General features: G+C 46.9%; 7 protein-coding genes across 7 annotated transcripts; 5 read left to right on the forward strand and 2 right to left on the reverse strand.

The window, feature by feature from the left end:
- Window positions 1-259: 259 nt before the first annotated feature.
- On the forward strand, window positions 260-1,860 carry BO97DRAFT_438910 (BCS1 and AAA domain-containing protein; the record flags this gene model as incomplete). Its single annotated transcript, XM_025697938.1, has 2 exons — window positions 260-1,189; window positions 1,279-1,860. The coding sequence occupies 2 exons, from the start codon at window positions 260-262 to the stop codon at window positions 1,858-1,860; spliced, it is 1,512 nt and encodes a 503-aa protein (XP_025545946.1).
- Window positions 1,861-3,109: 1,249 nt separating this feature from the next.
- Window positions 3,110-5,682, forward strand: BO97DRAFT_438911 (uncharacterized protein; the record flags this gene model as incomplete). The annotated part of the gene is made up of 5 exons (XM_025697939.1): window positions 3,110-3,186; window positions 3,530-4,124; window positions 4,175-5,308; window positions 5,339-5,387; window positions 5,432-5,682. The coding sequence occupies 5 exons, from the start codon at window positions 3,110-3,112 to the stop codon at window positions 5,680-5,682; spliced, it is 2,106 nt and encodes a 701-aa protein (XP_025545947.1).
- A 2,328-nt stretch (window positions 5,683-8,010) lies between these two features.
- Window positions 8,011-9,072, forward strand: BO97DRAFT_438913 (BTB/POZ domain-containing protein; the record flags this gene model as incomplete). The annotated part of the gene is made up of 3 exons (XM_025697940.1): window positions 8,011-8,047; window positions 8,279-8,434; window positions 8,519-9,072. 3 exons carry the CDS (start codon window positions 8,011-8,013, stop codon window positions 9,070-9,072), a joined length of 747 nt encoding a protein of 248 aa, XP_025545948.1.
- A 1,726-nt stretch (window positions 9,073-10,798) lies between these two features.
- BO97DRAFT_357989 (uncharacterized protein) lies at window positions 10,799-11,839 on the forward strand (the record flags this gene model as incomplete). Its single annotated transcript, XM_025692234.1, has 2 exons — window positions 10,799-10,848; window positions 10,924-11,839. 2 exons carry the CDS (start codon window positions 10,799-10,801, stop codon window positions 11,837-11,839), a joined length of 966 nt encoding a protein of 321 aa, XP_025545949.1.
- Window positions 11,840-13,445: 1,606 nt separating this feature from the next.
- On the reverse strand, window positions 13,446-14,237 carry BO97DRAFT_481701 (Zn(II)2Cys6 transcription factor domain-containing protein; the record flags this gene model as incomplete). Its single annotated transcript, XM_025700833.1, has 3 exons — window positions 13,991-14,237; window positions 13,786-13,926; window positions 13,446-13,730 (listed from the first exon to the last, which is right to left on the reverse strand). The coding sequence occupies exons 2-3, from the start codon at window positions 13,921-13,923 to the stop codon at window positions 13,446-13,448; spliced, it is 423 nt and encodes a 140-aa protein (XP_025545950.1). The 5' UTR covers window positions 13,924-13,926; window positions 13,991-14,237.
- Window positions 14,238-14,737: 500 nt separating this feature from the next.
- Window positions 14,738-15,581, reverse strand: BO97DRAFT_279590 (uncharacterized protein). Its single transcript, XM_025691055.1, has 3 exons — window positions 15,212-15,581; window positions 15,077-15,144; window positions 14,738-15,014 (listed from the first exon to the last, which is right to left on the reverse strand). The coding sequence occupies exons 1-3, from the start codon at window positions 15,402-15,404 to the stop codon at window positions 14,826-14,828; spliced, it is 450 nt and encodes a 149-aa protein (XP_025545951.1). The 5' UTR covers window positions 15,405-15,581; the 3' UTR covers window positions 14,738-14,825.
- Window positions 15,582-15,971: 390 nt separating this feature from the next.
- Window positions 15,972-17,116, forward strand: BO97DRAFT_401325 (BTB/POZ domain-containing protein; the record flags this gene model as incomplete). The annotated part of the gene is made up of 2 exons (XM_025694335.1): window positions 15,972-16,588; window positions 16,647-17,116. Exons 1-2 carry the CDS (start codon window positions 16,018-16,020, stop codon window positions 17,114-17,116), a joined length of 1,041 nt encoding a protein of 346 aa, XP_025545952.1. The 5' UTR covers window positions 15,972-16,017.
- Window positions 17,117-18,279: the final 1,163 nt, after the last annotated feature.

Here is an 18,279-nt window from a genome sequence, read left to right on the forward strand (position 1 = left end):
GGAGTAAGTAAACCGACGGAAAGCGCGCGTCATGTGACTATACATTCGCACATCGCCCCGTACCAAGGAGCATCGTATTCACCAGAACATCTTGTAGCTGAAAGCATTTTGCAATGTGGTTAATCTCTAGACACCTGCTCTGCTGGCTAGTACATAAGACTGCCCTCGAGCTCGTATGTCGAGCCAGGCCACAGCATTCGCAGTGTCTGATCGTCCACCCGCACTTGCTTCTATGGATACTATGGATACGACATAAGTTATGTACGGTATATTATCATCTGATGCCATGCTTGAGAGTCTGCTACCCGGCTACAGCTTCCTGGCTCGCCTTATCTCGTTCTATCTGTACATGGATACTTCAGTCTTTCTTCTTGCTTTTATAGCTTCCTTCGTGATTTTCACATATGCTGTTCCGGTGCTTTTGACCCGCCTGTATTCTGTTCTTCTCAATTTGGCAGCATCAGTTGAGGTCCGATATCACGATACCATATACAACGACGTGATACAATGGGCGTCTCAATTACCTGCGTTAAGGGACGCACGGAAATCGATCGCCGGTACCAAGAATAATTTCGTCTCTCGGTGGGAGAAGGAAGAGCTAAAAACTGACTGGCAGGAGCTTTCTGAGGAAGAACTTCAGCAGTTTGACGACGACCCACGAGATTTCTGGGTCAAAATTAGACAACTACAGAGATATCTGCCTATTCGATATACACCTGCACCTGCTGGCTTTCACTTCTTCTTTCATCGAGGGTATCTTCTCGGGTTTCGTCGTCAGCCATACAAAGATGCCGGCAGCCCTTGGACTGATCATCGCGAGAAAGTATATCTCTATGCGTGGTGTCAGCCCGTTCTCAAAGATCTGCTGCACGAGATACAGGGGATTGCTGTGAAAAAGAACGACGATCTTATACGCGTAAACCAAGCATTGAAGGATGGAATGGCTCCTCAGTGGGCCGGGCTACAATCCAAAAGACCACGACCTCTCTCGACTGTCATTGTCGAACCCGATATCAAGCGCGCACTTATCGCCGATTTGACTGACTTCCTCCGACCGCGCACACGTTCCTGGTATCACGAACGTGGCATTCCATACCGACGGGGGTATCTCTTCCAAGGCCCGCCTGGTACCGGTAAATCGAGTCTTTGCCTTGCTATTGCGGGTTTGTTAAGTCTCCAAATCTTCACAGTCAGTCTGAATTCGAAAAGACCATTAATGGCGACTGTCTCAGTCGCTTGTTTCTGTCCCTTCCTGATAGATGTATTGTGCTTCTGGAGGATGTGGATCAAGCTGGCATCGCAAATCGCGGTCTTGACGAAACCCGCCCTTTGACTGACGATACGTCAGGCAATCCGGACTGTGGAGAGAACATCGATACTCCTGAATCCTCTAAGCGCTTTCATGGTGGTATAACCCTCTCCGAAATTTTGAATATCATCGATGGCGTATCTGCTGAAGAGGGTCGCATTTTGATCATGACCACGAACGAGCCAGACAGCATCGATGAAGCTCTTCAGCGCCCTGGCCGTGTGGACCGAATCTATCCCTTTCTATTGGCAACTGAAAGGGATATCAAAGAACAATTCCTGACCTTTTTTGCGAAGCCTTCTAATCAACCTTTCATTGTCAAACCTCAAACCTTGAATGTGAACTGTGCGTTGGAGTCGGCCTCGCCAGAACGGTCACTGGATGATATCATTCTCTTGTCGGAATCGTTTGCTACTAAGGTTGAGACGGATAAATACGCTGCTGCCCTGATTCAAAACTATCTTCTGTACTTTAGAAACGATCCTGTGCCTGCGGAGCGCAACGTGACGCTCTGGACGAGCTGTATGCAGAAAGGAGAAATATACACCTGATAGGCAACAACCGTTTTACCCTCAACTACATCATCTCTTCAAGAACTTAAAGGCTGACCTCATGCACCTCAAAATCGTCAAAAGAGTCTACCGCACCATCTTAGCTATGCCATCACTGTACGAAAAATGCTCTCGCTGCGGTCAAGAAACAAGTGGGGATCTGTTCTGTTCATCATATTGTCGCGAAGCCTCCATCGCCTATCCACAAACGCCGCACGAGCCTCAGGGGCAGAGTGCGATCCGCCCGCCACCTCAGACTACGAGATATTCATCAGAGTGGGTCTTTCCCATTGAGACCCAATCTCAGCTTGGACAATATCCAGATTCTGTTAAACTACTTTCACCTCGAGACCGTTCGACACCAATTCCCCGTAGTGCTCAGAACCAATTGAATAAGTACGCTTCTTCGTTTATCCAAAGCCCACGCAACAACGGATTGGATATTACTCCGACCCACAGAGGAACGATGCGACTCGAGCCTCGATAGCCAATATCGAAAAAAAATACCAAGATCAAACAAAATCCAAGCATAGAACGTATTTCCGATAGCAGTTGCCGGGAAAATTCTGGATTTCACGCTACATTGTCACTGTCTTTCCCAAAAATCGACGAACAATTCATACTAGACATCATCCAATGGTTTATTCTGTGATCGCCGCACGCTACGGCACCACGCATCACATTATTTCTGCCCGGTGAATTACCATACACTTCAGCTTTTTTGGCCGTCACTAGTTGTTCCTACTACACTCTTACATTGTGAGCTTCAAGTCAGGTCCCTTGTATGTTTTGTAGATTGCACGAGGATTTTATCGGTGTTAGCACTGTACTCGATTCGATAGCCACCACTGGAAATCTACCAGAAGTGTGAAAGACACGGACAAAATCCTATCGAGATGTATGAGACTTGGCGAAACTCCTTGCAGACAGCTGCGTCAAAGAAATCGCTGTATTCATAATCCTTATATATGAGACCTGCTTGCCATTGGTCCCCTTCCTGGTTGAAAGGACATCTGGAATAACTATCTATCTGAACCATCATAAGGCCGCTGGGACTCCACGGCCCCTGAATAAGACAATAAAAACCCATGAGGTTGATTTCTCCCTTGCCGGCTTATCTTGGGTTGGCTTTATCTTGAGACGACGCACTTAGTTATTGAGATATTGGCGAACCACCTCAGACGAAAGGGGAAAGATACTACAAGTCCATTGGCACCAGATGATTGAAGACGGACTGCAATTTTAAACAATGGCAATGAGTCATGTTTATCGCGGAACAATAGTATTCACAGACCGAATCGTAGTAACCGATGTTAAGGCTGCGGGGTAAGATGTCGGCCGCTGGACTGACCCTAAGACTGACCCAAGATCTTATGCTTTTCAATGCATGCTCGATAAGGTGGCTGCTCTTGATGTATATCCCGACTCCCAATGCCTTTGCCTTGTTTTCGAATGCACATGCGAACTAGTTCTACAAGGAGCATAGTGCGAGAGGTTCGGATAAATACTTTATCCGTATTACCGTCCTCCTGGTCTGCTCGACGGTAGAGGTACGACATCTGTTGTCGTTCCTTGGCTTCCACTCGCTCGTCAACATAATGACACCCTCCTCAATTGACCCAATAGGACCATGTCGGAGCTGGTTGACTACAAGGCTTTGTTTTTGAAGGCAGAAGAAAAAAGGACAGAAAGCTGAGGTGGGAAGGAGGCAGGAGAAATTGCTGAGAGAGCAGGCAGAACACAGAGAGAAACAACAGCAGGAGCGAAATCGTCACACTACCTTCGGAGAGTTTACTCAACACTGTCACAATCTTCTTTCAAAATCCTTGAAAGTTGGAAATCCAGCTCAGTCTACCACTGGCAAGATTCCACCTCCTACTGGCAAGTACTGCCCACTACGACTGGAACACTGGGCAGATTGTGCTATCAGGCAACGAGAAATTTACGACTCGGTATGTCATTACTTAAGACCATTAGGCGAAGATGCACCACGCCTATTCGCACCGGTAATTGAGCTGGAAGGGCTGGGACACCGTTTCGCACATCGGCCTTTGAGCAGCGAAAAGGACCTTGAGAGCTACGAGCGTTTTGCCGTTGAAGATCACATCCATGATATTATCGCTGCACTTTGTCAGATCCCAGGAGCTCGAGAGGAGTTTCAGCTCGGAAATGGGGTTTGGTTCGATAACCACGCCAATGCCCTCGATGAAAATCCGCCAGATGAGGTACACCCCAATGAACAACCCGCGCGCCCGATCAATTTTGTATCCACCGCATCGATGGCAACACGAAAGCTTTGTTGACTACAGTCGAGTACAAACCGCCGCATAAACTTTCTAATGAGAATCTTCGGGCTGGGCTTCGACCGCTGGATTTCTACCAAGAGATTGTCGAACCAGAAACCGTTCCTACAGATGGGCCCGACAAGCTAAAGTATAATGCTGCTCGTCTTGCAGGCTCGGCGATCGTCCAGGAATACCATGTGATGATTCAGGAAGGCCTGGAGTACTCTTATTTGACCACTGGGCTTGGGATTGTGCTCCTGCGGGTTCCCGACGACTGCTCGACTCTGTACTACTACTTGTGCGAGCCAAATCTCGACGTCGACAATGGTGTTGAAGGTCCTCGGACAGCCATCGAGAGGGTGCTTTGTCTCTGCCTCATGAGCTTCCGTTCGGCCTGTCGAGACCAAGCCTGGCGGAACGCTGCGCGGGCGCAGCTACCAATCTGGGAGACCAGTTTCAGCCATGCACGATCCCAAATTCCACCACGGGAGTTGCGGCAGAAGCCTCCAGGATCCGACTACATCAGCCCGGAATGTACCAGTTCGCATATGACCTCGTCTGAGTACCAGCCATCGTCCCCATTCGAATCGCCTCTCGCCCAGGGACGCCGCCCACCCACCCGTTCCACTCGCTGTGCACCTGCCAATACCGCTCATCAGGAAAATCCTTCAGATTCCGACGATGATCCAGCTACTTCTGCAAAAGGAAAGCGGCGTTTTAGTCAAATCGCGTCCTCGCCACCCGCACCGCTTTTTACGCCGACCACCCCAAAAGATCCCTCCCATCGCCATGCTGGTCAATCTCGTGCACACAATCATGAGTTCTGTACGCAAAAATGTCTGTTAGGTTTACAGCGCGGCGATATCTTGGACCCAAAATGTCCCAATGTGGACCTTCATCGGGTTGGACAAAAGATCAACCGTCATTTAATCCGGGCCGCCGAATTAGTATACTTGGTCAAGCGACAATTGGACGAGAATATGGACGTATACTGTACTCCGTTTGGGCAATGTGGATCATATGGCGCACCGTTCAAAGTGACCTCTGCGACATACGGCTACACGATGGTGGGAAAGGGCACTACTTCGCGACTATGGCACGAGGTATCACAGGAAGCAGAAATTTATCGCATCCTACAAAGTATTCAAGGCTCTGCGGTGCCGGTGTTTCTGCGTCCCATTGATTTGGCCAAGATATATTTCCGCCACGGCGCGGGTGAGATTCGCCATATGCTACTGATGGGTTGGGGGGGGGGGGGAAAAACCTCTGCCATATCCAGATCGAAGCCACCATGGAGCATGCAATCTCGCTGTCGAAGCAGGAAGTTTCCTCCTTAGGTGTGGTGCATGATGACCTTCGCCCTGAGAATATTCTGTGGAGTGATGAACTGCAACGAGCCTTGATCATTGATTTTCATCGTTGTCACTTGAAACATCGGCCGCTACGAAGACACCTCACCCCAAGCAGAGCGGGACACGTGAAGAGGATGTATTATGGCACTGGCGAGCTTAGAACCAAGCGGATGCGTGTCAACTGACAGCATGCAAGTGTAAAGACGACGGTGTTCGTTGCGGAGATTACAATTCGTATGTACCCGCTTGCTAACAAGTCCTTGTTCAGTGAGACACCCCACTCGCGTAGTCTGAGCATCCTCTATTGCTTGGCGCTTTTTGCAACTTGATATTCGTTTCAACGTCAAAATGCCCATAATAGTGAAGGTACAATGATGTGAATAGCATCGGAAGTAAGACACAATTGCCCACCGGGATTCTGATCTGAAAGCCTAGCGATTTTGCAATATCGATACCAATACGGAAAACGTCAACCCAGAATAAAGGGACGAGACAATCACGATCAGCCAGCATGGAAAAGCCGAACCACTCTTGTATGAGGTATGGAAATGGTGGACGGGCAAACTTTGCCGGCTTCGCGAACGAGCGCCAATGGAATCTTGATTTGTGAAGAGGCCAAGGATGTGGCATGGATGAATCCCGCCTCAAAGCAATATAAGGTCAACCTTGAATCCATTCCAACGAAGCATTAGTCCTCTACGGAGGAACTACATTGGCAGTCATTACCGAACACGCGTCCCACCGGGCGAGTCGAAGCTGCTACACATTAGTTACGAGGACTCGTTAGAGCCTGGCCTTGACTGTGTAACTATGTATCCTGGTTATAAGGTCGCCACACCTCAGCATCGTTCGATGGAGTCCTAGTCGGTCTATGCCGCCGTGCGCATACCGTCCGGCTCGCGCGGAAGAACCAAGGTTGCGGCAACGAATCAAGAGCCAACAAAAATCCTTGATAACAGCATGTCCGCGCTGCAATCAATCGCAAACATGTGGAATAAATCAGGTCAATCCTTTATTCAGGTCATACCGCAATCGGCCGGGGAATTGACGCCATGGCTAGGTCCAGCGACTGCAATAGGTGCCGGGGAAGTACCGCAATCCCGCAATGAGGCGACAGAGCGCCAAGCAAAAAAAGCAGTAAGTGGGGGGAAGAAGCACCTTTCAAACATCTCGTATCATCGTGTGAAGGATGAAGACCAAAGAATGGGGAACAAAAATGGTGACCTCGGCAAAAGGGGGGCGCCTCAGCCACATTGACCGAACTATACTTTCAAAAACACCGCCGGCTGTACGGTTTGCTCTCCTCGGATCGAGCCCCAGCCCACTCAATTCCGAACTGGCCTCTCGTGACTGGCGACGCATGGCAAGCGACACGGTTCTCAAGAAGACGTGCGGTCAAATGTGGTGCCACTAAAGCAGTTATTCATTTTAATAGACTGCCCGTGGCTTAACGGGAACAGGCCACGTCAAACACTTCGGCGGAAAACGTAAGACTTTACCACCATATTACTGTGTATAGCGGTTACGCTGGGAGAGAGAGGTCAACATAGGGAAGGTAGGCTACAAGGTATTTTGCGAGACAGTACCTCCTCAGGGCAGTACTGAATTTCGCGGAACGATTGCGGAGCTTTAGGCTGGCCAACACAGGCCTTGTTGAGGTTCAACTCGTTGGGAAAAGTGATTATTTACGTTCAAAGGATGAACATAGAGATTCGAGATAGTGAATCCCTGCGTGTCAGCCTAAGGTGAGGGTCAGCGTATAAATCACCCATGTACAAAATTCTATCCTACTCTCATTCGAATTAGCTGTCTGGCACGCATTGACTTCCCCCTTCACAACCATATCCGCCGGGATGTTTGATGCATCGGCAGTCTGAACACAAATTTTTATGCTCCGTAGATTCGCTTGAATGGTCTGCTCCTTGCGGCGAGTTTGAGCTAATTGTTATGGAGCCTTCAAGCAATGTATCTCTGCTCAACCAAAGCTTTGACACACGGACTGAACATGACGACTTATTAGGTTTTACAGACATGGCTTCGCTAATGTCTCAACATCCCTAGTGTTAGGCCGGCTTGCAATTTGAGACATGGTGTCTAATCCGTCGGTCAATCTGGTAGAAATCAGAATCTGAGTGATATAGACAAATGATCTAACGGCCGGCTCGCTTGCGTGGTTCCCTCGGCAGCTTTGTCATCACTCTTGGTTTGAGGTGACGGATGAATCTTCATCCGAGTCAATCATAGCCTCGGGTCATTTCCTCACTTGAACGGCGTTCAACCTGGAATGGTTGGGTACATCTGAACCAGGAGGATCAAGAATCACGCTTTGCGACAAGACATACTGGCGCATGCTCTATAAATCCCTCCTACCTCACTGCTAAAGGTAAGACGAAGTCTCTGTGATCATCCCTAAGGTCAAGAAGTACCGTCTTGTTACAAACGAAGCTTATTGTGTGGTGGTCAAACAGAACTCAAATCACCTGTCCGTATCGCCAAGATCAGAAGTTCTTCTCATGATCTATAACAGAACGAGGCTCTTATGCACAAAAAGTGAGATAATACGATCTCGACCTGTACGGATAAGGGTCATACAAGATTTGTCTCTGCTTCACTTGAGGGGCCTCCGGAAGTCTCCGAAATCGACTAGAAAAACTTTCTGAAAATGGCCAGATCTCTTGGAAAGTTGTACGATAACGCTCGAAATTTCAAACTGTACAGAATGTTATAAGCTGATCGACGATGTCAGTGCTCTAAGTGCTGGAATCGTACACATCACTGTAGGAGTCAATGAGATACCATTCGATGCCCACCTGGAGTTATTGTGCGATTGTTCTCCCTATTTCGACTCACTTTACAGCGATCGCACTGAGAACCCCATTCCAAGCGATTCTGTTTGCTTTCCTGACGATGATCCCGATGTCTTCGCTGAGCTTTTGGGTTGGATTTACTACGGCGACACTTCTCATGACTTGTCTTCCCGAACTGACATCTTTTTCTTGCTTCAACTCTGAATCCTTGCAGGAAAACTCGAGATTTGTGGACTGCAGAACCATGTTATACAGCTTTGCAGGGCTGAGCTTGACAAAAAGCCTGGTGGAATTTTTGATTGCGACAAGATTGATTACGTCTACACCCATACCTTGCCTGAATCCCCATTGCGTTTACTCTTAGTCGACAATTGGGTACAGAACGCAAATCAAGCACGCTTTGAAAGCCGCCAAGCGAGATTGCCTCGTATTTTTCTCCAAGATCTTTGCTGTGCTTTGATTGAGCGGAAAGAAAGTACAAATCGTGCCGAGGGAGACACCGACAGTGCAGAACGCTACTACGTAAAACCTTCGCCACCGCGAGCTATTCACGGGAAACTACCTCCTCAGGATAGAGACTATCCAGAAACCGTGCAGACTGCAACCCTAGAGCAATTGAAAAACAGGAAATTCAAATGTCCGTCTTCCCGTGTTAACAGATCGCCTATGCCATCGCCACCACACGTCATGCCACCTATCGCCATGGAAAAGGAGAATGATCCAAAGAGTGAATTAGCACGTAGACTGAATCACTTACAAATCTTATGAAGATGTGCATTCAGTTGCAACTTATTCTTGTCAAACCTATAGTTATTAACGATGTCTCTGTTCATCGATTATACGGGCTCCTATGTCTCTAGCTCCCTTGGCAATTCTTGTATCCATATTGGTTCTAAAACTCGATTTAAAACCGACCATCAGAGCTTGTCGACCTGGAATGTGAACTTCTGGACAAGTATTAAGATGAGTAAGCTTAAGGGACCCGCAGCTTTGAGGAGTCCTGAGAGCCTGCTGTTGTATCAGTATCTTCTATATTACCTTCAAAAGCTTCTCAAATATGCAGGGAGAAATGAGCTAAGGTAGGATAGGTAGGCAACAAGATATCACGCCACACAGTAGCGTCCTCAGGGGTACTGGATTCCGGCGGACGTGTTGCGGGGGCATCGCAGAGATCTCAAAGTCGCGCGCCACAAGGGTGGCAGAACATATATCCAGGCATTGACTCACACAAGTCCTGACAAGGCTCCAAATTCGTCCAAACGTAATAAATTCACGATCAACGGATATACATAGTGTGTAGAAATAGTAGTTATCTACATGTCGCCTGAATCGCCGAAAGCAGCTGCTTATAACCTAGCATTTATCAGAGGACTTCTGAATTTTCTTCCCTGCAACTGCAAGGGCTACATAGAGAATGAGAAACAGCAGAAAGTCCAAGGATAGTAGTCTCTGGGGGGAAAGACAATTTGTGGCACATTTAGAAGAACGTATCTAGGATACTCAAGGGTAAAAACTATCTCACTACCTTAGTCTCATTCTTTGGTTTCATTCCGTGTGGATGGAAATCTTAGATAAAATGTTGTTTCTTCTGCGAGCCGCTCGCGGTATCCGCTTCACGTTGTCATTCACTGAGGACTAATCCCACCATGCTACACTGACTTGTACGGGATTTTGGATACTTCAACTACTCTGACCGTGTGATAGTTCGGAACTACTGAAGGGTGGAATGGCTAGGCACTCCTTCAGTCTTTTTCGAAGATATTAGGAATGCAGTAATTAGAACACACGACTGGACCAGAAATCGCTTCCGCGGCTTGTATTCGGCCAACTTTGGCAGAGGATAAGGCCATCCACTAACTGTAGACTCGGTTCGAATCTGGCCTGCATCTCTCGAACGAAGAACTAAGTTGTTATACTCCAAGGCCAAGACGCCAGAAGAGAAAGCTAGCATGTATCAGTTCATTTTAATAAGAGCTGTTATGTAACAGGACGGTGCGATTCCATACCATCGTTCGGGAACATAAGTAAATACACGGCTACCCAGCTAATAACCTTCCATGCAGCTAAACTGATCCACTCGTTATCCTGATCAGGGTTAGAACATCGATTCTCAATTATCAGCCTATAAGTGGATCACCTGGGAGCTCAAGTCCAACGCATCAAACTAGTTCAGATCGATAGGGAATGATTTAATTCAAGGTGGCCTTCCGGAATGCATCCAGTGATATGTTCGTCCCCTTGCTTACTTATTGTGCTGAGAGGGTTTGTCGCGCTGCGAACTCAACACATTAGACGTACAGTTCCCCTCCTTCCTGAGGCCGTGAAGAATGGTTTGAAAAGCGGTCCCTTCTCATTACTCTGATCCCATTTTCTTTGATTTATATGACCTTGTCAAACTGTGCCATCATAATTTTCATCTAAGCAAGTCCCAATGTCGAATGTGAGACAAGGCAAAGATGGCCTCCCGAGCAGTGCAGACAAAGAAGAAGCATCAATGGTACACCCAATGAGCTCAGCGGTTGAATATAACCAACCAGCTATATGGTAAGACAGTTCATAGTTGCACAGTGTGTCAATGAGTTGTGGAGATGTCTGCTAACCTAAACGCATTTATCATAGTCCTTACGAACTATCAAGGATGGTCAACATCACAGTCGGAAATAAGAAGTATCTGCTTCCAGAAACCTATATCCCGAAACACTCACTTTCGGATGCAAGGCAATCTCAGAGCCGTATTTTGCTTGCTGATGTCGACGCGGATATTGGCCATACTATTCTACATTTCCTGTACAAGGGAGAATATGAAACAATCGCATATCCAGGAACGCAATCAGATACATCTCGCGTTGAGCTCGAATACAGAAGAAGCCTTCAGGTCTATTATGCTTCCCGAAAGTACAAAATACACGGCCTTGAGCTACTTGCCCGGAATCACATCAGGACTTTTGGTGACTTTCTGTCAATTTCCCAGCTCCTCCAAGGAGCTAAATTAATATACGCTAAGCTTCCTGAGGATGAACAATGGTTTCATGACTATCTAAGTTCTAAACTATCTATCACCATTGCGAAAGATGAGGCGACATTCCAACAGAATGAATTCTATGACGAGGTTATGGGTGATGCGGTGTTCAGCAAAGCCGTGATGAAAATCGTTGTCAAAGAGCTTACCCTGAAATCATCAGAATTGCAAAAACCCCCTGAAAGTACCGGCAGCGGCAACGGCCCCACCGAGGCTTGTTGTGGAAAGATTTTCTCAGAATCACAATATAGGACAACCAAAGAAAACAATGGAGATTTGCGCCCTGACGTTCCATCTGGACAAGATCATGTCGCGAAGGCTCAATTCACTTTCGATGAACAGCGACCATGTGGAAAGTCACCAATCGAGGTCGTACGACTTGAGAGCGAAAAGACCATTTCGAAGGCCCGCTATTCTCAAGAATGGGATGATGACTGGGATTGCACTTTGGCGGTCCCGAGCAAGAACAAGCAAATGAAGCGGTCAGCTCAGAAACCTGAGAGCAGACATGTATAACGGTTGCCACGGATATCTTCTGGCGTCATCTATGTCGATACAGTCACCAGTACACGAGTCAATCTCAAATCACATTCAGATTTCCCCATTGAGGTTGCTCGGATGCGAAACACTTGGTGGATAACGAGGATCTTCATCGTGACCACAGCGGTCTATGGCGTGTCTCTCCGCACCCATGTCGCCGTTCCCATTATTTTGCAGTAGGGTAGATAAGTAACTGGGTCATGGGCCATTATCAACTGAATCCTCATGGTTGCCTATGACATGTTTCAAAATTTGTTGTTCAAGCTATGAGATTGTCTGATACGTAAGTCTCGCTTTGGTCACATTTTGCGATGGGATACATTATACAGCGTGTTTGTGTATGTGTTTTGCTGTAGCCTTCGCTTAGGGCGATATCCAGGGTACCACTATCTAAACCTCAATATACATCTATTTGCCATTGACTTTTGCTTTATGACAAACTTAAGACTTCGTTAAGGCCTGCATCAATTAATGCCTTCAAGTTGTGTTCTGGCGGCCCTATTTGGGGCGCGGCTTCGAAATTCCCGAGATTCCTCAAGTCTATAACCGCAACAACAAGAATTGTGCCCTGAGAAGGCTGGTTGTTTTACCTTCCTTATCTTCTTGGCCCGCTCCCAAGATGAGAGATATGTAATCAAAAGTGGCCCCGATTTTCCTCCACATTTCCTCACGGCATTGTCGTAGTGTTAGACAACCAATCAACCAACACATGGGTCACGGTTTCTTTCGCTCCACCCTTGCATCTGTGGTCTCTTGCCGACCGAGTAGCTTATGTTGTGAAGCGAGCCATGAGCCAGCTCGCCGTGCCTGTTTCTCTCAATCAGTCGGTGATCTTCTACTGAATGATTACAGTATTTATCAGAACAAAATTGCAAATAACCGAGCAGTCAATTGTTTCTGGTATTTAGGTCTGCTTTTAGTAAATTGAGGCGGAAGAAGCAAGTTAAGAATGACTGGTTTTGTCATATCACGTGCGTGGTCAAGGCAGCCGGATCCAGCCACATACGAATTTCGATTAATGTCAAATTCTAGAGGCAATTTCTAGGCAATCAGACAATCTCACCCCTAAAGCCTAAAGCGTCCTTTCTCAAGCCTGGAAAACTTAATAGGTTTAGCGTCATCTGTAGGGTTGGTCACATTGCATGCGCACTCTGAGCAGCTTCAAAAACGAAGCGCCGATAGACTGAACCCAGAAGCCCACGATTCCGTCTCATTAGGAGGCGACGGGGCAATATTTCAATAATGCTCACGCGTTCGACGTTTATGACCAAGCTATTATCGAAAGGACGGGTTGCATGACTGACCCGACCGATAAGCACAACTGTTTAACTGGCGACTGAAAGAGGGATATATGGTGACGTTACGAATTGCTGCCGAGAATAACTGTCAAGGATTTCAACCCGCAGTATTCACAAGATGTCCTGCAATGATTGTCCTATATTCTAGAGATGATTGAGCACAAACTCGCAGTTATCTCACCCGAGTTAGGTTTCGTCTTGGTTCCGCTTGTAGCATGAAATCATTATTGAACGTGTTAGCTATTTATGAAGCCTTTGATGAACATGAGCCCCAATCTTCTCCACTACCTTGTTTCTGAGGGGGATGAGCTTGGCTGGTCCTCCGAACCCAGGAGGTCTAAGCAACTCTCCACAGAAGCATGGTATCTAACAAATTCCTTCAACGCAGAGATTTGTTCATCGTCACCAAACATCAAAGTGCCAATCAGCTGCTTCAATAGTTCCTGGTATCTCTTATTAGACTGCTCTGCATTGATGAGAGCTGCTTTCCTACGTCTATCTTTGAACGGTTCAAAGATGCAGGCTGATCCGGACCCAGCGCAGGCTTGACAGGGTGATGAGCCGACGCACTAGATAGAATAGGTGGTTAGTAGCGTTGGATCGACTGAAGCTGAGATATCTTACCTTAACACGTTTCTTACGACACTTTAAACAAGCTGATGACCGACGAGTCTGTGTGGGACCAGAACCCTTTGCACTCAGGATTCGAGATGGCGGTGTAGCAGCAGGGAGTAAAGGCCGGAATGCTGTGGTCTTAGCCATTTTCTTGATAACTCGTGCGTCGTGTTAATATCTAGAGCACTATTGGAAAGGGAATATCGATACTCACCACCTGGTAGAAGCGACTTGTGTGCCCGCGATACAGCGAATTGTCAACGAACAAAGGTGAATAATCATCTCCTTTCAATCAAGATAGATGCGAGATGACCTCTTATATTTCCAAAGCTTATTTTGACGAGGAGTATTTTTCGGAGGTGTGCTTGTCACCATGTTTGTCGTAGCAAACAAAGAAATGCATGATCCTTGTTGAGTTTCACAGAATTTGGGTGGGCAATTTCAGACCTGGTCGAGCATCGTCACATTTGGTCTTCTATTCTTCATAAGTAGGAGAAATATCTATTTGAGGACTGACATTCAATACCTGAGACACTTTTCTTTTATTGTATTTGCATATAAGCCTGCAAGGACCACTTTGCCCGGAAGGATCCGTACGTGATAGCACTGTATCTACCCCTTTTAATTCGTACCTTCTCTTAGGGATCGAAGGTTTGTTATGCGTAGTGCTGTGAATCAAACATCAAACCAGTTCCCGGCAGATAGCGCGAATAGTTTGATGTCCGTTGTCAATATGAGCTTTGATAGCAAGCGGACTCGGATGACTTGGAATTGTTTCGGTGCACGTTCGAGCGATACTTAGCTTACAAGTGCCCGGAATACCCGTTGGTGGTGAGCGAATTATGCAGGTGGCCGAATAATTTCGTTTCGTCATACACTATCTTGTCGATACTGTTGGTCACTGGCAGATGCTCGTAACATCCAAGCAAACACTGAAGCACAGCGAAGATATGTAGAATACTATATGCAAGATTCTTAATGGTTCTAGAGGTGTGCTCGATGTATCAGCTCAGAAAGCCCCTTTTTGGGCACTCGCAAGCTCTAGACTTTCAGGGGATCAAATTTGCATGTACTAATTTCTTTATCGCTTGGCGGACAGCCAATAGAAAGCGAGATTCCAAGCGGGGCTCTCCATTGCGACCACATACCAAGACCGAGCGACAAACGTCCTTTGTGTTGATCAGGGGGAATGCTTTGGTAACGTGGTGTCGATGTTGCGCCATGATGTGGCTTGATACCTACATACAGTACAAATACAGACCAGTCAGGTATTGTTTCAAGACAAAGGATACGGACGTACACTGTTATCATTCCAGCTTTGGGCTGGTGTCCCCACACAGTCATTGGTACATCTACCTAAGAGCCACGCTGCGATCCGAAGTCAGCTCTGTCGCACCAGACTTTGAAGGCGTCTCGATACTCATGTGACACGGACATTGACCTAAAGACGAGACACATATTGTACTTCCATTTCCCTTCAGAGCTCTCAGATATGTTTTGCTCGCCCAAGCATGTAAAGTACCAGCGCTAGCTAGCACCTCTGGAAGTAGTACGGGCGGGGAAGGGTCTCGCATCGTAAACATCTCTGTGCTGGCGTGCCACAAAGTGGCCGATAGGTTTGTAATCATGAACTTGTCATCCTGAATCTGAGAGTAGGACAGCAGTTAATAATCATCACTTTCGGGCTCAAAATAGTAAAGAAAATTCATTCTGAATCCACTGCCGCACCGCTCCTCTGTGAGTTGGCGGTCATTGTGTTGTATGTACTGTCTCGTGGTTACACCAGTTCTCGTTTGATTTCTACATTCGGCTTTCTAGGCTCAAGAAAAATGGCATTGGATAAGCTTAGCAGGATTTCGATAGCGAGATTTGCAAAAAAAGAGAAGATCGGGTTGGAGTTTCGTTGCTCGACTCCACGTTTCGACTCGAGAATTATACGAAAACTCAAGAAACACCAAAAATGATAAGCAACGATCTTGGGTCTACCTTAACCATAAAGAATTTTCACGTGTGAGAACCTGGTGGACGATGAAAGAGCTTGTGCTTGGATCATCGCTACCTTCTGCGCCCGCCCTTCGTATCGACAGTGATGCGGGGTCATTCTTGCCTGTGACGTAAGCATGACAAGCATAAGTTACGGCAACATATATCACCCACCATGTATCTAAGTATTATCAAGGATACAAGCACTTTGCGTTTATACCTCGATGTGCAAGTAGCAGACTATCTAAGGATTGCAGAATGTCAGTCGAAGAATTTGACGATTCAACGCCTCACAAGCAGCCGAACCTTGAGTCATTTGATTCAGAGGGGGATCTTATTTTAGCCATTGAAGGTAGGGACATACGACAGTTCCTCGTATCCTCCAAGGTCCTTCGCCTCGCATCGCCAGTATTCAGGAAATTACTGAGCCCAAAATTTCGCGAGGGAATGCAGATGACAGAGTCTCATTGCCCCATAATTACACTTCACGATGACGATTCAGAATGCATGGAGACTATGCTTAAGGTTCTCCATTATCAGGAAGAAGAGAATCAGATGAATGCGGAGATGCTTGCTCGTTTGGCTGTCCTCTGCGACAAGTATGACTGCAATAGGGCCCTTAGACCATGGGTCTTCAAGTGGTTCCATGACTGTCAAACCATTAGAACGGCTGAGGAGAACGGTCTTCTTCTTCTTGCTGCACACTTTTTCCGCGATGAAGATCAATTTTGCCGCCTGTCCGCAAATGCTCAAACTCAGCTCTCACTTGAATTCGGCACTCAATGGCAAGAGAATGACCTTCTGAAGCTATTACCTGCCGCTGCTTGGAGTACGACCCTTTCTATATTTTGGACAATTCAAAGCCAATAATCTAATCGCATATACAGACGATTTATCGGATCGCATCGAGGAGCTGCTACAGAAAATGACTTACGAGCTGCAGTCCATTGAAGAAGCTCTGAGGAACAACCAACGGGGCTATGAGATGGACGGATTGGTATGTGCGTGCTGTGGAAAGACTCATCCCATTGGAGCGAGAAAGTGTCATTCTTGCCGTAACGATCAGCTCTCCGTTAAGCATTGCACCGGTGACTACCGCGTAGCGGAGTATTTCTCAGCTTTGAGGAAGCTTGAGCTCTGGCCTTCTGTGCAGCCGTTCCGAATCTGTTCTGCGGAGACCATTGCCATGCGTATCTCCCGTGTGAAGACTAACTTGAGACACGGCTGTGGCGCTGGCAAAGCATGCCCTCTTGAATTGGAAGTGGACTTTTTAGGTCGAAAGGTCAACGGGTTCCTGGGAAAGGTTAAAGGATTGAAGCTCTATCCTCTTCAACAGAACAATGAGCAATACCAATGAAGAGCCCATTACAGAGTGAATTCGAATTCGTGCTAATGCCTTGAAGTAGATATTACGTAGGAAATGTAAAGAACCACAAGTCAGATGGTAGAGCTGCGTCTATTATCTCCACTGATGGTCTCAGGGTGCGAGATTCACTGATAGTGGCAATTGCTACGACAGTAGCAAGATACCTGTGTTCCTCAAATTCAAGGTTAAAAGGTGCTAGCGAGCTTCATCACTCAATACAGTGATCGACCGTTCTCCCAATTGTGTTGGTGGGCGGTCGGATGAGACCTTCTTGGGAAATCACTTTCACCGACTCCTTGATTATAAGTTATAGCAACCGTCGCCCATGGGCAAATTTGCACAAAGCCAATCAATGATGTACGGTGTACCCGGCACAACCCCGATGCAAAATCAAGCCCAGAAAGTCTGGCGTCAATCTATAAGGCATTTGGACTTCTTGAAAATTCTCTTTCACTCTCTATAATATCAAAAGGACTTGTCGGCTTTTCTCTTGCAGATTTTGTTTTCTCGGGAGGCAGAACAGGTCCATGATGAGCTGTCATGGTGCGGATTGATACGTCTATCACAATATGTGTCATAAGCCATCCAGGCCATGTTCAACTCAGAAGATTCGGGCCACGGGCCGTTTATCAATCGTTCCTGACATCAGGAAAGTATAGTCTACGATAAAGAGACGTATTGGCAAAACATGTATTGTGGTATCCTGCTCATCGCCTAAGGCGAAGGACTAGCATATGAAAATAATATCATCAGCTGTATGAGCACGGGGTATTATTCATTTACATGAATGCAGCAATTAATCCAAAGAGTTGACGGTGATATTTTCATCGAATACCAAATTTCTCGCACAAAAACCGCTTGACTTATTCATTCCCTCTTGGCCGCCAGTTACCAAGATTAGTCACTTTCAAACCCGCTAATGAGCTGGCTCTCGAAAGAGCAACATACATCTGGCCCTCCTCAAAGCTCTTGCTGAGGTCAACGATCACCTTATTCAATGTCATTCCCTGGCTCTTGTGGATTGAGATCGCCCAGGCCGCTAGCAAAGGGATCTGGGTCCGCGAAAGCAAGCTCCTGGGCTCCTCATTGCCAATCTCATTGACATAACAGAAAGCGATGATAGTCCGCTTAAGACCATTTTCAAAAAGAACAAT

Source organism: Aspergillus homomorphus, assembly GCF_003184865.1.
Source record: "Aspergillus homomorphus CBS 101889 unplaced genomic scaffold BO97scaffold_87, whole genome shotgun sequence".
Classification (NCBI taxonomy): Eukaryota; Fungi; Ascomycota; class Eurotiomycetes; order Eurotiales; family Aspergillaceae; genus Aspergillus; species Aspergillus homomorphus.

What these genes read in the sequence shown, in the direction of transcription:
- BO97DRAFT_279590 (XM_025691055.1), bottom strand. Translation starts at nt 15,404, where the DNA reads ATGATTACAAACCTATCGGCCACTTTGTGGCACGCCAGCACAGAGATG. An exon ending in TGTCTCGTCTTTAGGTCAAT is followed by an intron (nt 15,145 to 15,211) that starts GTCCGTGTCACA and finishes TTCGGATCGCAG; the next exon opens with CGTGGCTCTTAGGTAGATGT. An exon ending in AAAGCTGGAATGATAACAGT is followed by an intron (nt 15,015 to 15,076) that starts GTACGTCCGTAT and finishes TACTGTATGTAG; the next exon opens with GTATCAAGCCACATCATGGC.